Source organism: Rattus norvegicus, chromosome 12 (assembly GCF_021556685.1).
Source record: "Rattus norvegicus strain SHRSP/BbbUtx chromosome 12, alternate assembly SHRSP_T2T, whole genome shotgun sequence".
Lineage (NCBI taxonomy): Eukaryota > Metazoa > Chordata > Mammalia > Rodentia > Muridae > Rattus > Rattus norvegicus.
This window is the reverse complement of record NC_141545.1, coordinates 48,158,494-48,174,224: the sequence shown is the minus strand read 5'-3', so window position 1 is coordinate 48,174,224 and position 15,731 is coordinate 48,158,494. Positions and strand designations below refer to the sequence as shown.

Below are 15,731 nucleotides of genomic sequence, written 5' to 3'. Positions count from 1 at the left end.
CACACTCTAAGTAACCTTTTGGAACAAGCAAAACGCGCATAGCAGACGGCTAGATCTTTTATGTCACGTGATCTCGTGAGCACAGCCACCTTAATCTCTGGTTCTCCAGTCACGTGGCTCTTGATCTCTCTTTTCCTTTAATTTCTGTACAGTCCTCCGCCCCACCCCTCCCTTCCCAAAGGTCAAACCAGGGTGGCCGACGGTGCTTGTAAAGGCTGTTCAGAATCCATCTGGAAGAAGGGTAATGGGAGCTTGGGCATGTATCCCTACATGGCTGCTATCCTGATAAGAGGTGAGGAATGGGGAAAAGGAGGTGCCGTCCTGCTTGGGCGTTGCATGGCTGAATGCACAGACAAAGGCGAGAGGGCGTTGGGCCAGCTGACATTGTTCACCAGCCCTTATGTGGGTGCTGAGAATTGAACCCGGGTCCTCTGGAAGAGCACAAAGTGCTCTTAACTCCTGAGCCAGCTTGACACACCCGGGAAGGGAAAACCTCCTCTGACCGTTGGTCCCTGTCATGTTGACCTGTAGGTATCTGCTGGGCATTTTCTTGATAGATGGAGGGCCCAGCCCACTGTGGGCGGTGTCATCGCTAGGTAGGTGGTTGTGGGCTGTATGAGAAGGTATTCTCGGCTTCTGCTTCCAGCTCCTCTCTGGGCTTCCCTCAGTGATGGGTTGTAATCTATAAGATTCGAGTAATGTCATCTTTTAAAAGAAATAATAGGGCTGGAGAGATGGCTCAGTGGTTAAGAGCATTGACTGCTCTTCCAGAGGTCCTGAGTTCAAATCCCAGCAACCACATGGTGGCTCACAACCATCTGTAATAGGATCCGATGCCCTCTTCTGGTGTGTCTGAAGACAGCAACAGTGGACTTATATACATAAAATAAATAAAATGTTTAAAAAAAATAATAGTGTTTGTATTATGTATCATGGACTTGTGGGGGCTGGGATGTGAGGAGATGGGTCATAAAGTGCTTCCTAAGTGAGCTGTAAATGTTGAATATTTTCCTAAGGGAGGGGTCTTCAGTTTGTTTTGACTCTTTAACGTTTGCGATTTTTTTTTTGTTTTTTTGTTTTTTTGTTTTTTTTTTTTTTGTTTTTTTTTTTTGTTTTTTGTTTTTTGGGTTTTTTTTGGAGGCAGATTTCTCTGTGTAGCCCTGGCTGTCCTGGAACTCACTCTGTAGACCAGGCTGGCCTGGAACTCAGAAATCCACCTGCCTCTGCCTCCTGAGCACTGGGATTTAAAGCCCACACCACCACCACCTGGCTGTGATTTGTTTTTAATTAAAGCATATAAAAAGAAAATGAAGGACCTGGAGAGATGGCTCAGTGGCTGAGGGCACTCATTGGCTGCTCTTCCAGCGGTCCTGAGTTCAATTCCCAGCACCCACATGACAGCTCACCATCTACAATGGGATCTGATGCTCCCTTCTGGTCTTCATACAGACAAAGTACTTATATACTAAAAAGAAAAGAAAGAAAGAAAAAAAGAAAAAGAAACCATGTCTGCAAGCGAGCCCCCCTCAGGGGTTTGGGGGGAGGGGAGGGATAAGGGAGCGGGGGAGGGTAGCTAGAGAGATTGCTCAGCAGTCAAGAGCCCTGCCACTCTTTCAGAGTATGGTTCTCAACACTTCATTGGGGCACTCAGGAGCCGAGATTGCTCCCAAGGCTGGTGCATGGTAAGCATGAGTCACTTGTCCTCAACTCAGACGTGACGAGTCCTTCTGAAGTAGAGTGTGCCTCCCGTGTGCCTCCCAACTCGGGGTACACGGATTCTTTCCAGTGAGAGCTGTAACGGAAATGTCAGTCAGCTGACGAGCCCACAGGGGATTAGCTGTTCCTCTACAAACCAGGTTCGGGGTAGGCGTCTCAAATAGACATCCCGCTTTCTTAGCTGGTTTAAAAAAAAACAAAACGGGGGTTGGGGATTTATCTCAGTGGTAGTGCGCTTGCCTAGCAAGCGCAAGGCCCTGGGTTCCGTCCCCAGCTCCGAAAAAAAAAACAAAAACAAAAAAAACCAAAACAACAACAAAAAAACGTATGTAAGTTCACAGTCCACACATTTGGTATGTTAACAAAAATAATTTATTATTGGGTTGATAAAAAAAAATCCGTGTTGGTTATTGTTCATGTCGTCAGAAATATCAAAGTGCTTCAGCCACACATGACCACTTGGAATTATGAATGAATTATAAATGCCCTTCTGAATGAGTGCGATCGTGGCCCCTCACAGACTGTTCTGGTTTACGAACTTCTGGCTGATCCTTCTCGCTGGTAACCCGAAGGCGGCACAGCTACTCCATCAAGAGCAGCTACTTCTTTGAGAAAGTTCTTTAGGGGGCAGCCCTCATCTCTGTAAATAGCACGATGCACAGGCGGCCTGGCCCCTAGGCGTGGCTTTGGGCCTCTCTAGGATGCAGACAGTAAGCTTCCACCAGTTGAAGGGGAGAGGCGGGGAATCCTTAGGGGTCTGAAAAGAAATGAAACAAGTTAATCCCAAGATAAACTGGAAATGGGGTAGAAGAAACATCCATCCACCTTCCCTTTAAAAACCAGGTGGCGGGACTGGAGAGATGGCTCAGCAGCTAAGAGCACGGACTGCTCTTCCAGAGGTCCTGAGTTTGATTCCCAGCAACCACACAGTGGCTCACAAACATCTGTCATGAGATCTGATGCCCTCTTCTGGTGTGTCTGAAGACAGCTAAAGTGTACTTATATACAATAAATAAATAAATCTTTAAAAAAAAAAAACAAACAAACAAAAACCAAAAAACCAGGTAGCCAGGCTGGAGAAATGACTCAGTGGGTAAGAGCACTGACTGCTCTTCCAGAGGTCCTGAGTTCAATTCCCAACAACCACATGGTGGCTCACAGCCATCTATAGTAAGATCTGGTGCCCTCGTCTGTCATATATATGCAGAACACTGTGTATGTAATAAATAAATAGATCTAAATTTTTTTAAAATAAATCTTACAAAAAAAGATTTAAAAGGAAACACGCACAAAAAACAACAACAAAAAAAACCTTGGATATTACAATACAGTGGGAATACTATTGAACCATAAAAGCAGTAAAGTGGAGAGAGAAGCTACAATGTATACGAGTCTTAAATATATTATACAAAGGGGAGAAACCAGACTAAAAAACCTGTATCCTGGCTGGGTGTGGAAGTGTGGACCTGTAATACCCGCATACACGTAGCTGAGGCAGGGGGACTTCAAGTTTGAAGCTGGTATGGGCTACATATCAAGACCCTGTCTTAAAAAACAAATAAAAAGAGGGAGAGAAGCTGTGGCAGGACAATATGGCAGGTGACGTTAAGACTCCAAGCTGTACCTTTACAGGTTGTTATTAATGTTCTTTTTTTTTTTTTTTTCTTTTTTTCGGAGCTGGGGACCAAACCCAGGGCCTTGTGCTAGCTAGGCAAGCGCTCTACCACTGAGCTAAATCCCCAACCCCTGTTATTAATGTTCTTAAGGGACGGATGGTACTGGGCTTTGTATGTTTAGGTGGGCAATTATATCTTACCAATTGGGCCAAAAAAAAAACAAATAAAAAAAAGGCTACATTCCATAATGTCCAGGAACACATGGATGTACGTATAGACGGAGGGAGAGGCGCACTGATACATACATGGATACTTGGATAGATGGATGTGCACACGGAAAAAAAGCACTTGTTCCCAGAGGTTGGGTACCCGTGGGGGTGTGGGAACAGCTGGTCCTTGGTAAAAGACTTCTTCCGGAAGTGATGAAAACTCTGTAATTAGGTAATAGCCACATACAACTTTGAAAGTATACCCTTGAAGGTACTTTTATTTTTTTTATTTTTTTAAAGATTTATTTATTTCATGTATATGAGTACACTGTCGCTGTCTTCAGACACACCAGAAGAGGGCATCAGATCCCATGACAGATGGTTGTGAGTCACCATGTGGTTGCTGGGAATTGAACTCAGGACCATCTGAAAGAGTAATCAGTGGTCTTAACCGCTGAGCCATCTCTCCAGCCCGAAGGTACTTTTATTTTAAGAGGTTTTTTTTTTTTGTTTTTTTGTTTTTTTTTTTTTTTAAGATTTATTCATTATTAGGTACACAGTGTTCTGTCTGCATGTATCCTTCAGGCCAGAAGAGGGCACCAGATCCCATCACAGATGGTTGTGAGCCACCATGTGGTTGCTGGGAATTGAACTCAGGCCCTCTGGAAGAGCAGTCCGTGCTCCTAACCGCTGAGCCATCTCTCCAGCCCCCTTAAGAGTTATTTTTTGATTATACATGTGCTCATGTGTATGTGAGTGAAGATGCCCTCAGAGTTCAGAAGATGTTAGATTCCCCTGGAAATCGTAAGCCACCTAGCAATGGGTGCTGATAACTGAACCCTAGTCCTCCAGAGGACCAGAGCACACTATGTGACACCTTGTGTTGTGTTGTGTTTTGTTTTGTTTTGTTTTGTTTTGTTTTGTTTTGTTTTGTTTTGTTTTAAGAATGCAAAACCCTGTGGTGGCTCTTGCCTTTAATCCCAGCACTCAGGAGGCAGAGACAGACAGATAGTTTGAGGCAAGCTCGGTCCACAGAGGGAGTTCCAGGACAACCAAGGATACATAAAGAAACCCTGTCTCCGGTTGGGGATTTAGCTCAGCGGTAGAGCGCTTGCCTAGCGAGCGCAAGGCCCTGGGTTCGGTCCCCAGCTCCGGAAAAAAAAGAAAGAAAGAAAGAAAGAAACAGCACACACCCCCTCAATAAAACCATCCACTGGTCCCCAGCTCCGAAAAAAAGAAAAAAAAAAAAAAAAAACAAACCATCCACTGTATTTTTTTAAAAGGTCGTTTTAATTGAAACGTCACGTTTTAATTAACATATATAGCCACGTGTTAAGACGTCTAGAATTGTCTCTTTTGTTGGGCATCTGACTACTAGGTGTACCAGGAAGCTGAATCTATCACCTGGCTTTTGTTTTGTTGTTTGTGGTTAGGGTATCACCTCTGTGGCCAGATCTAGCCTAGAACACACTATAGCCCAGACTGGCCTTGAGCTCCAGGCTCGTTTTCGTCAGCTTCTGAGGGCTGGGATTAGAAGCATGAGGCTAGACCCTTTATCTGAAAGGGCTCTCTTTACCTTTAGCAGCGGGACCCAAAGGAAAGTCCTTTCCAGCCTTTGGACATCAGGGTGCTGTCACTGTGGGTCTATTAAGGGCAGCAGCTCTCCACAGCGCGAATCCAGCTTCAGGCAAGCCAAATCGTCAGACCTCGTGGGTCCGATGTTCAGAATGGCGATTGGGAGCTTCTTCTCCCGGGCGGTGAGGATGAACCTGTAACCGGAGTATACCTGCACCAGCAGATCAGAGTGATGGTTCTAGATCCAGGGAAAGAACCACCTGCAGCCTCAGAAACCAACCAACCAAAGAGAAAAAGGAGCTGAGGGGCTGGTAAGACAGCTCCGCGGGTAAAGGTGCTTTGCCACCATACCAGATAACCCAAGTTCAATCCCCCAAACCCCAACGAAGAACTACCAAGTTGTCCTCTGATCGACACACGCGCATGCGCAGGCATGCACACTTGCGCGAAGGCTAATGCTAAATGAAACCCAAATAAGAGGGGACCTCTAGTTCTCACCCTGTAAGATGGGCAAGGGCAACTGCCACCCGGACAGAGCCAGGTACCTGCAGGGACGATCCCACCACCAGCAGCGAGTCAGCTTCTTTCACACGCTGGTGCACAAAGTCAACCTTGTCCGGGTTCACCGTGTCCCCAAAGAAAACGACGTCGGGTTTCAGAGGGCCGCCGCATCGATCACAGCACGGGACCCGAAAGCTCCGGACCTGCTCCTCCGTGAGGAACACGTCACCGTCGGGAGCCACGCCCTGCGCCTCGGCACTCCAGCTGGGGTTCAGGGCTTGGAAGCGGTCCTGCAGCACCCTGCGTGCAGTCTGCTCCCCACAGCTCAGGCACAGGACCCTAAAGACAAGTATGAAACCTGCTGAATGTAGTTCTTGGGAGATGCAAAGCTGCCGGATCAACCTGACCATTTTCAGCCCCCCCCCCCGAAAAAAAGTCAACTTTCTTTTCCTAGTGCCCATCTCCAACCCCGTCCCATTTTAGGGCATCATAGTGTTCCCCCTTTCTCCCCTTTGCAAGATTCCAGAACAGTGGTTCTCAACCTGTGAAGCCAGACCCCTCCCCTTGGTGCCCTGGGACGATCAGAAAACACAAGATATCATTAGCAAAATCACAGTTATGAAGTAGCCACAAAAATAATTTTACGGCCAGGAGGCGGGGCGCCACAACTCGAGGAACTGTATTAGAGGGTTGCTGTGTTAAGAAGGTCTAAACCCGGGGTTGGGGATTTAGCTCAGTGGTAGAGTGCTTGCCTAGCAAGCGCAAGGCCCTGGGTTCGGTCCCCAGCTCCTAAAAAGAAGAAGAAGAAGGTCTAAACCCACGGTTCTAGAACAACAATTTGCAAGGTTTTGTCCTCATTGCACCAACGTACTCTACGCTCAGGTCCTTAGTACACAATCCCGTGCCCCGTCAGTCTCGACAGGTCCACTGCCGTAACTGTCAGTTCATTTAAAGACACTTTTTTTCTTTTCTTTTTTTTTCCCCGGAGCTGAGAACCGAACCCAGGGCCTTGCGCTTGCTAGGCAAGTGCTCTACCACTGAGCTAAATCCCCAACCCTTTAAAGACACTTTTGAAGGGTAGGGATGCCATTAGGTTGCTAGCATTCTTACCTAGTATGCACAAAGCCCTGGGTTGAATCCCCAACAGCCCCTAAACTCGGTGTGGTGCCCTGCACTTGTAACCCCGGAAGTCAGGAGATGGAGGCGGGAGGATCAGAAATTTAAGGTTCCCTTAATTAGGGAACTAAAAGAAAACGGCTCACTTGAAAAAAAAAAAATGCTTGCTGGGCACCCATGAGAACCTTAGTTCAGACCCCAGGACCTATAAAGGAAAACCCTATCACCTCAACTCTGGGGAGCAGGGACAGGAGGATACCAGGGGACTTGCCAGCTGGTCAACTGGTGAGACAACTAAGAGAGACATTTCCACCTCTGATCCCCACACCTGTTCACAAACCAGAATATACACAAAGTGTGGAGATCTTCCTTGGCCATGAACCAAGTTTCAAGGTAGCCAGGGATATACCAGACCCTGTCTCAAAACAAGGGGGCCGGGATGGTGGAGGCGCACACCTTAATCCCATCGCTTAAGAGGCAGAGGCAGGGGGTTGGGGATTTAGCTCAGTGGTAGAGCGCTTGCCTAGCAAGCGCAAGGCCCTGGGTTCGGTCCCCAGCTCCGAAAAAAAGAAAAAGAAAAAAAAAAAAAAAGAGGTAGAGGCAGGAGTAACTGAGGTCAAGGCTAGCCTGGTCTACAGAGTGAGTTCCAGGACATCCAGGGTTACATAGAGAAACTCTGTCACAGAACCAAACAGAAGAGGAGGAGGAAGAGGAGAGGAAGAGGAGGAAGAGAAGGAGGAAGAAGAGGAGAGAAAGGAAGAGGGGGAGGAGGAGAAGGAGGGGGAGGAAAAGACGACGACGAGGACAGCTTTCTTTACTTTGGGTGAAATAATCCTTTTTCAACCCAAACTCAGGGTTAACAACATTAGCCACCACCCTCAAGGTGGCTCTTTCTGTATATTCTAGATAGGGAGTCACCGCAGGGCGCAGTCCCACTCACGTTATTTTTCCTAGTTCTGGGAAACTGAGCCCAGAGCTTTGCGCACATGAGCACTGCACCAGGGGGCATGAACCAGCCGGAAAGCATCCTTTCCCAGCTTGCTCCCTCCCCTGCTTCCCTACCGTCCCTACTTCCTCTCTCAGTTCACTGGGCCTAACTCCAAAGTCAACAACTTGCTAAGGAAGCCTTTGCACTAGATCTAAGACAACCCTGGTCAAGGCAGCCAGGGGCCGATCACGTGAGGGACCACACATCTTCTTATGGCCAAACCCCACAGACCTCTGTACCTGTGCATGCATCCGTGCAGCTCCGTCAACCGCTGATTCCCAGCCTTGGAATGCAGAGCGTCCACGTTCTGGGTCACCAACCAGTGCAGCTTCCCAAGTTTCTCCCAGTTGCTCAGAGCCCAGTGTGCTGGGTTGGGCTGGTGAGAGGAGAACTGAGGCCAGCCCACAAAGTTTCGGGCCCAGTAGCGCTGGCGAACCGGAGCACTGCGGATGAAATCAATGTGCTGGATGGGTCTCCGGTCAGTGCGGGCGTAGAGTCCCACCTTTTCTGACCTGTAGTCTGGGATCCCGGACTCGGTGGAGATTCCCGCGCCTGTCATCACTAGCAGTTTCTTGGAAAGGCTAATGAAGCGCTGTAACTCTTTGATCTTTTCATGGTCCAAAGGGGGGCTGGGCGGCACAAATAACCCTGTGGATCCATGGGAACGCAGCTGGCTCATCTGGGTGATCCAACGGCCCCTTGTCGGCCTGAAAATCAACCCCCTCATTCTGGAGAAAAATAAATCCATGAGAGAAGCTGGGTTTTACAAATCAAGTTAACCACCAATTGATAGACAGACAAAGGGCTGGAGAGATGACCCAGCGGCTAAAAGCACTGACTGCTCTTCCAAAGGTCCTGAGTTCAATTCCCAGCAACCACATGGTGGCTCGCAACCATGTATAATGAGATCTGATGCTCTCTTCTGGTGTGTCTGAAGACAGTGACAGTGTACTCATATGTAATAAATAAATCTAAAAACAAAACAAAACAAAAAAAGACAAAATGTACCTGTCCACTCCCAGGAGTACCATTCAACTATGAAAAATTTGCCATGGTAATCCATGCCTGGAATTGTAGCACTGGGAAAATAGAAAGTTCTTCCAGAAGACCAGGTGCTGGGTTCAATTAACACCTACAGTGGTGGCTTAAGACCATCTTTAATTCCAGTTTCAGGCCCTCTTCTGGACTCTGCAATCATCGGGAGGAAAAGTGGTGCCCAAGTAAGTGTGTGGGTAAAATGCCCAAACACGTAAAATAAAATTTAATTTTAAAAAATTACATACTTAAAACAATTTTTGGGGTTAGGGATTTAGCTCAGTGGTAGAGCACTTACCTAGGAAGCGCAAGGCCCTGGGTTCGGTCTCCCCAGCTCCGAAAAAAAAAAAGAAAAAAAAAAAACAAAAAAAAAAACCAAGGGGGCTGGAGAGATGGTTCAGCGGTTAAGAGTACCCGACTGCTCTTCCAGAGGTCCTGAGTTCAATTCCCAGCAACCACATGGTGGATCACAGCCATCTGTAAAGAGATCTGATGCCCTCTTCTGGTGTATCTGGAGACAGCTACAGTGTACTTATATATAATAAGAATAAATCTTAAAAAACAAAACAAAACAATTTTTAAGTTTATTTTTGTGTATATGAATGCTCTACCCGCATGTACACCTGCACCCCAGAAGAGGGCATTGGAACTCATCGTAGATGGTTGTGAGCCTGGGTTCGGTCCCCAGCTCCGAAAAAAAAAAAAGAACCAAAAAAAAAAAAAAAAAAAAAAAAAAAAAAAAAAAAAAAAGATGGTTGTGAGCCACCGTGTGGTTGTTGAGAGTTGAACTCAGGACATTTGGAAGAGCAGCGGGTGTTCTTAACCGCTGAGTCATCTCAGCAAACTTTTTTTTTTTCCTTTTCTTTTCTTTTTTTTCGGAGCTGGGGACCGAACCCAGGGCCTTGCGCTTGCTAGGCAAGCGCTCTACCACTGAGCTAAATCCCCAACCCCCTCAGCAAACTTTTAATAGGCCATTGTTCTTCACCTGTTACTAATGTAAACTTATGTCATAGTAATATTTATATTTTTGTTAATATTATTCCTCGAGGCACTATTTGTTCTATAACTCTTCTTGGTTTAAATCGGGTGGATTTTTTTTTCCTCCATGAGATATTTGATATTTGAATTTGATATTCCAGGTTTGTTTGTTGATTTTTTTTTTTTTTTTCTACAAGGTGCTGGGTACCAAAACCAGGACCTCTGGGACGCTAGGTAATCACTGTTTACCCTGCATTGTAAATTCTGCTATTTGGATACAGAAAAAGACAAGGCACACACACTTTCCTGGTTTTCTAGTCGTAAAGACAAACCTTTGACCAGTCTTTGATATAATGCAGGAGTTATATAGTGACAGGCACACATTTTAGGCTTGGCTTCCTTTTCTACCCATGAGCTCAGGACTCTGCTTTCTCCATGACATTCCCCAGCTACATGTGAACGGCTAAACCGTCGGGTTTTGCTGGGACAAATCCTCCGTGTCCCCTCGAGAAAAAAGAGGACAAATAGAATCCCTTGTAAGAATGCTCAGCGGGAAACCTACAGCCGGATCTGAACACTTACCTTCTCACCCAACAGTGGGACTAGCTTCTTACATGTGCATCTTGGGAAGTGTAGTCCACGAACCCGATATAACGGAAAAAACTACAAGTCCCAGAACCCTACGTGTCTCCCACGCCAAGGTTCTACGCCGCTCCACCACGGTCTTCCGATTGTCTTTCCTGTTCAGCTCAGTTTAGGTTTCCGGTGTGCTGCTGACACCTGAGGCAGTTATTGCCTTTTGAGGTTTTTGTGTGTTCGTTCGTTCGTTCGTTCGTTCGTTCGTTCGTTCGTTCGTTCGTTCGTTCGTTCGTTCGTTCGTTCGTTCGTTCGTTCGTTCGTTCGTTCGTTCGTTTTTTCTGGGTTGTGTTGCTTGCTGGAGAGAGGGTCTCACGTAGCCTAGTCCGACTCCAAATTCCTGATCCTCCTGGCTCCACCTCACAAACCCTGGGATTAGAGGCTTCTCTGCCACCATGGCCCGCAAAGAAGTGGTTAATATTCCCCATGCCCGGCGTGCAAAATAGGATCCAAACAGCCCTAATTTAGGAATTCGCTGTCTTCAAGAAACTTTCACTGGTAGCAGGGGACAACAATCTCTGCTACTCAGTAGGCTGAAGCGGAAGAATCACGAGTTCAAGACCAGACTGGGTGATTTAGTGAGACCTCGGTCTCTAAATAATACTGTAATAGGGCTGGGGCTATATAGCTCAGTGGTAGCACGTTAGCCTAGCCCAGGGTAGGCCTGAGTTCATACTAGTGGGCATTTCTCCACCATAGACGCTTTTTAAAATAGATTTAAAAAAAATTTTTTTTAATGTTTTTGCCAACAAGCATACAGGAGCTCCAGAAGGCCAGAAGAGGGCGTCAGCTCCCCTGGAACTTGAGTGGCAGCCGGTTGTGAACTGCCATGTGGGACGGAATCTGAGTCCTCTGCAAACAATGCACTTAACCAGTGAGCCAGCTCCCGACCCGCTCCCCAAAAGACCCTTTCTGTTTTTATTTTTTTGAGACAGGGTTTCGCTGTGTAGTCTGACCCCTTTAATAATAAATAATTGGTCCTCCCCCTCCCCCCACTTCTGTTTTTGTTTTAATTTTTTGAGACAGGTTCTCACTACGTAGCCTTGGCTGGCCTGGAACTCATGGAGATTCTCCCACCTCCGCCTCCCTAGAACATGGGCTAACAGTGTGTGCCACCACGTCGGCAGATTGGACTTGATTTCCTCTTAAGTACCTATGTTCCCTTCCACTGCACAGTGCTTAAATTTCCTACCATAGGTTAAATATTGACAGGGGCCCTTGCCACCAGCTTGACAGCACAACTCTGATCCCTGGGACTCACACAAGTGTGGGAGGAGCACCAGCTCGTATTTGGCCCACATGCACACACACTATTTTGATTCTAAAAAACAATAGATCATGGGTGCTAGAGAGATGGCCCCGAGGTTCAGAACTGCAGCCCAAGCAAGAGGACATAGGTCTGGATTCCACCTCTCACATAAATTGCCCTCCCAGCACAAAGGAGGACAGGGAGCAATCAGATGGCTGGGGCTGGCTTACTCTCAGCCTGGTGAAAGGACTGGAGCTCCATGTTTATCGAGATTCTGTCAGATCCTGTCTCAGAAGGAATACAGTAGGGGGTATGTGGGGATCCCCAACACTCCCCTGGGCCTCCAATCTCTGGGCAGATTGTTGTCTTGCTTTGGTTATCATCATCATCATCATCATCATCATCATCATCATCATTATTTGTTTTTTGTTGTTATGGTTGTTTGTTCTGACAGTGCTATACCATAGCCCAGGCTGGCTTCCGGCTTGCATCTATCCGGGCTGCCGTGCCTGGCTCAGGGTTCTAAGGTTTAGAGAGAGGGAGGCCTAGGGATCTGTTTACTCATATCTTGGCCACTCCTGAAGTGGAGCCAGCAAAATCTGCCACTCTGTAACATTACTTTAAAGTCAGACACCACACCACGGAGTATGTACCTTTTAGAATGGGAAGTGGCAGGGACCTTGTTACCGGCCGAAGGACCCTTTCCCCTTATTCAATAGCCAATTGGGTGGCTCATAATACTCTGTCCGGAGCTATGGGAGGAAGGCAGTGCTGGTCTTCCCTGCTGCCTTCACTCTCCAAAGGGGGCATCCCCTCCCTGTGCAGTAAACTATGATCTCCAGAACAGGGGGCTTTGGGACCTGGAAGCTTGCATGTCCTGAGTCCCAGCCAGGCTCTGCCACTGGTGTTCGTTTCATTTAGAAAACAAAAAGAAACTGGCCCTGGGCTTTAAAATTCTCATAATGAGGGGCTGGAGAGATGCCTCTGCAATTAAGAGCACTGACTGGGGCTGGAGAGATGGCTCAGAGGTTAAGAGCACTGTCTGCTCTTCCAGAGGTCCTGAGTTCAAATCCCAGCAACCACATGGTGACTCACAACCATCTATAATCAGGTCTGGTGCCCTCTTCTGGCCTGCAGGCACACATGCAGGCAGAAAGCTGTATGATGTATACATAATAAATAAATAAATAAATAAATAAATAAATAAAAAATTCTTAAAAAAAAAAAAAGAGCACTGACTGCTCTTCCAAATAGTCCCGAGTTCAAGTGCCAGCACCCACATGGTGGCTCACAACCATCTACGATGAGTTCTGATGCTCTCTTCTGGCCTGTCTGAAGACAGCTACAGTGTACTCACATTAAATAAACAAATCTTTAAAAAAAAAAGGGGGGGGGGGCTGGAGAGTTGGCTCAGTGGTTAAGAGCACCCGACTGCTCTTCCAGAGGTCATGAGTTCAATTCCCAGCAACCACATGGTGGCTCACAACCATCTGTAATGAGATCTGATGCCCTCTTCTGGTGTGTCTGAAGACAGTTATGGTGTACTTATACATAAAATAAATAAATAAATATTTAAAAAAAAGAAAGAAGAAACATGATGCTTTTTTAAAAAATAAAAATAAAAAATATTCCTTGGGAAAGAGGTTCAGAGCCAGGGTTTGGACAGCTTTCTACTTGCCAAAGTTAAAACAAGGCAGAGAAATTTACTTCACATTTCATGTGCTCTGGCATTGCTGTTACAAAGCCTCTCTCCTCAAAGTTAAAATCTTTTCACAGAAGGGTTAGGAAGCCCTCCATGTACAAATGTTGGATTTTCTTTCATATACCACAAAAGGGGTTGGGGTTGGTTTGGAGGACTTCAGCACTAGGAAGGCAGAGGCAGGAGGATCTCTATGAGTCTGAGGACAGTCTGGTCTACATAGCAAATTCCAGGCCAGCCAGGGCTACACAGCGAGACCTTGTCTCAAAACAACAAACAAACAATGAAACAAAAAAATCTTCACTTAGAATTAAACATAGAGGGGCTGGAGAGATGGCTTGGCGGTTAAGAGCCCTGACTGCTCTTCCAGAGGTCCTGAGATTCCCAGCAACCACACGGTGGCTCACAACCATCCGTAATGGGATCCTATGCCCTCTTCTGGTGTGTCTGAAGATAGCGATAGTGTACTTATATGTAATAAATAAATCTTTTTTTTTTTTAAAGAATTAAACAGAATTCCTATATGAGCCAGCAACTCCACTACTAGTAGATACCCCAAACAATTGAAGACGGGCAGGGCTGGTGAGATGGATTGTGGGTAAGGGTAATTCCATGCCTCCCCTGAATTCAATCCCTGGGACCTACATGGAGGAGGGCGAAAACCACCTCCCACGGGTTGTTCTCTGACCTAGGCACACTTCCACACACACGTAAATTTAACAAAAAATTTTCATTGAAAGCAGGAACTCAAACTGATACTTGGGCATCGCTATCAGCGTTGTTTGTATTAGAGCAAAGGTTCAAACCGTACAAGGGTGCACAGCCAATGAGGTTCGCCTAAGGTGCCACTGTTGCTGATTGAAGGATGAACGGTAAATAAAATCCCACTAGACGGAATATTACTGAGCCATAAAGGGCATGAAATACCAATATGTACTACAATATGGATGAGTCATACAATGTCACAGTAAGGGACTGGAGGGAGATGGCTCAGTGGTTAATGACTGCTCTTGCAGAACACCTGGATTGGGTTCCCAGCACCCACATGGTGACTCACCAACGTTTAATTCAGTTCCAGAGGATCTTCGATGCCCTCTTCTGACTTCCACGGGCACCAGACATTCTCATGACGCACGTTTTCCCACGGACTGGGCCAAGAAAGCTTGCTAGGGAGCTCAGAGTTTAATGCGTACCGAGTTTTAGTTTGGGAAGATCAGAAGGTTCTTGAGATGAATGTGAATGTAGACACCGAAATTCCGAAATTAAAGCCTTTTTTTTTTTCTTTTTTTTTTTTTTTTTTTTTGGTTCTTTTTTTCGGAGCTGGGGACCGAACCCAGGGCCTTGCGCTTCCTAGGCAAGCGCTCTACCACTGAGCTAAATCCCCAACCCCCGAAATTAAAGCCTTAAGATAGTAAAACACGGTACATTTTATGCCATCTCGTCTTCATACGGATATTTTCTTGTGTATAAAGTCAGAAACAAGAAAGCCTCCCCTGAGAAAGCGGTAACATTGAGCCAACCTAACCCCTTGACTCGGGCAGAAGATCCCTTTCAGGCTCCGAGCTGAGTCAATTAGCATGTTCGATCCCATAGTGCTTTGCTTCATTTCCTCCACGTAAACCTTACATAAAAGCAGCATGCTCCTCTTTTATATCATACATAAAGTGCCATAAGGTTGTATTTAGTGCTCTCATGTCCAGCGTAGCGATAATTGAGGGCTTTCCCGTTCGGCTCGAAACCCCCTTTTTGTAATAGGGTCCGCGTCTCCTAGGAACGCTGTGCTGGGCCCCTAGCTCACTAGCTTTGCGCAGTGGCAGTATCGTAGCCAATGAGGTTTATCCGAGGCGCGATTATTGCTAATTGAAAACTTTTCCCAATACCCCGCCGTGACGACTTGCAATATAGTCGGCATTGGCAATTTTTGACAGTCTCTACGGAGACTGAATAATTGTGGTCCAAAAAAATAATTACTTAGAACTCAAGATTTCTACTCTCTCTATCTGTATCTCGATTTAGCTCGAAAACTCTCTCTTCCCCTTTAACAACTTTTAGCTGATACTAACGTTTCTCGCTCGCGATCCTTACTTACAATGACACTTTTCACTGTTTTGTTACTTTCCCATTCGAGTTTGTTGGCTGTATTAACAAGTCTGTTAGCCCTGTTTCCGTCTCCGGTCACTCATGTTTGTTATCCTTGGCTGGCCCAACACTCGCAACAATCCTGCCTCCGCCAACGCAGCGTCAGGGTCACACTGACACGCTCCTCTAATGCCAACCCCCCGGACCTCCGCAGCGGACCACACATCTCATTTCATCCCTTTCTGGCTTACCCTCCTCCCGCCGCGTTTGCGCCTCCACCCGGGCCATCGCGATGACGTTGGCTCGATTTGCATAAGAGTCCCCAGCATCCCAA

General features: G+C 46.6%; 1 protein-coding gene and 1 non-coding gene across 25 annotated transcripts; one reads left to right on the top strand and one right to left on the bottom strand.

The window, feature by feature from the left end:
* Window positions 1-2,070: 2,070 nt before the first annotated feature.
* Window positions 2,071-15,707, bottom strand: Sirt4 (sirtuin 4). 24 transcript variants are annotated; one of them, XR_015634002.1, is made up of 6 exons: window positions 15,649-15,707; window positions 8,730-8,909; window positions 7,961-8,449; window positions 5,662-5,956; window positions 5,118-5,327; window positions 2,071-2,473 (listed from the first exon to the last, which is right to left on the bottom strand). XR_015634002.1 is itself a non-coding variant. In XM_087578509.1 (5 exons), exons 2-5 carry the CDS (start codon window positions 8,750-8,752, stop codon window positions 5,175-5,177), a joined length of 960 nt encoding a protein of 319 aa, XP_087434635.1. In that variant the 5' UTR covers window positions 8,753-8,909; window positions 15,649-15,707; the 3' UTR covers window positions 4,809-5,174. The 24 variants fall into 24 exon arrangements, 10 of the variants coding, with proteins under 10 accessions (XP_087434635.1, XP_087434639.1, NP_001100617.2 ...); XR_015634009.1 differs by having other exon boundaries at window positions 5,118-5,310; XR_015634001.1 differs by lacking the exon at window positions 15,649-15,707 and adding an exon at window positions 10,317-10,346.
* Window positions 15,118-15,258, top strand: Rnu4-1 (RNA, U4 small nuclear 1). Its single transcript, XR_015634995.1, has one exon. It is a non-coding gene; the product is annotated as a U4 spliceosomal RNA (small nuclear RNA).
* Window positions 15,708-15,731: the final 24 nt, after the last annotated feature.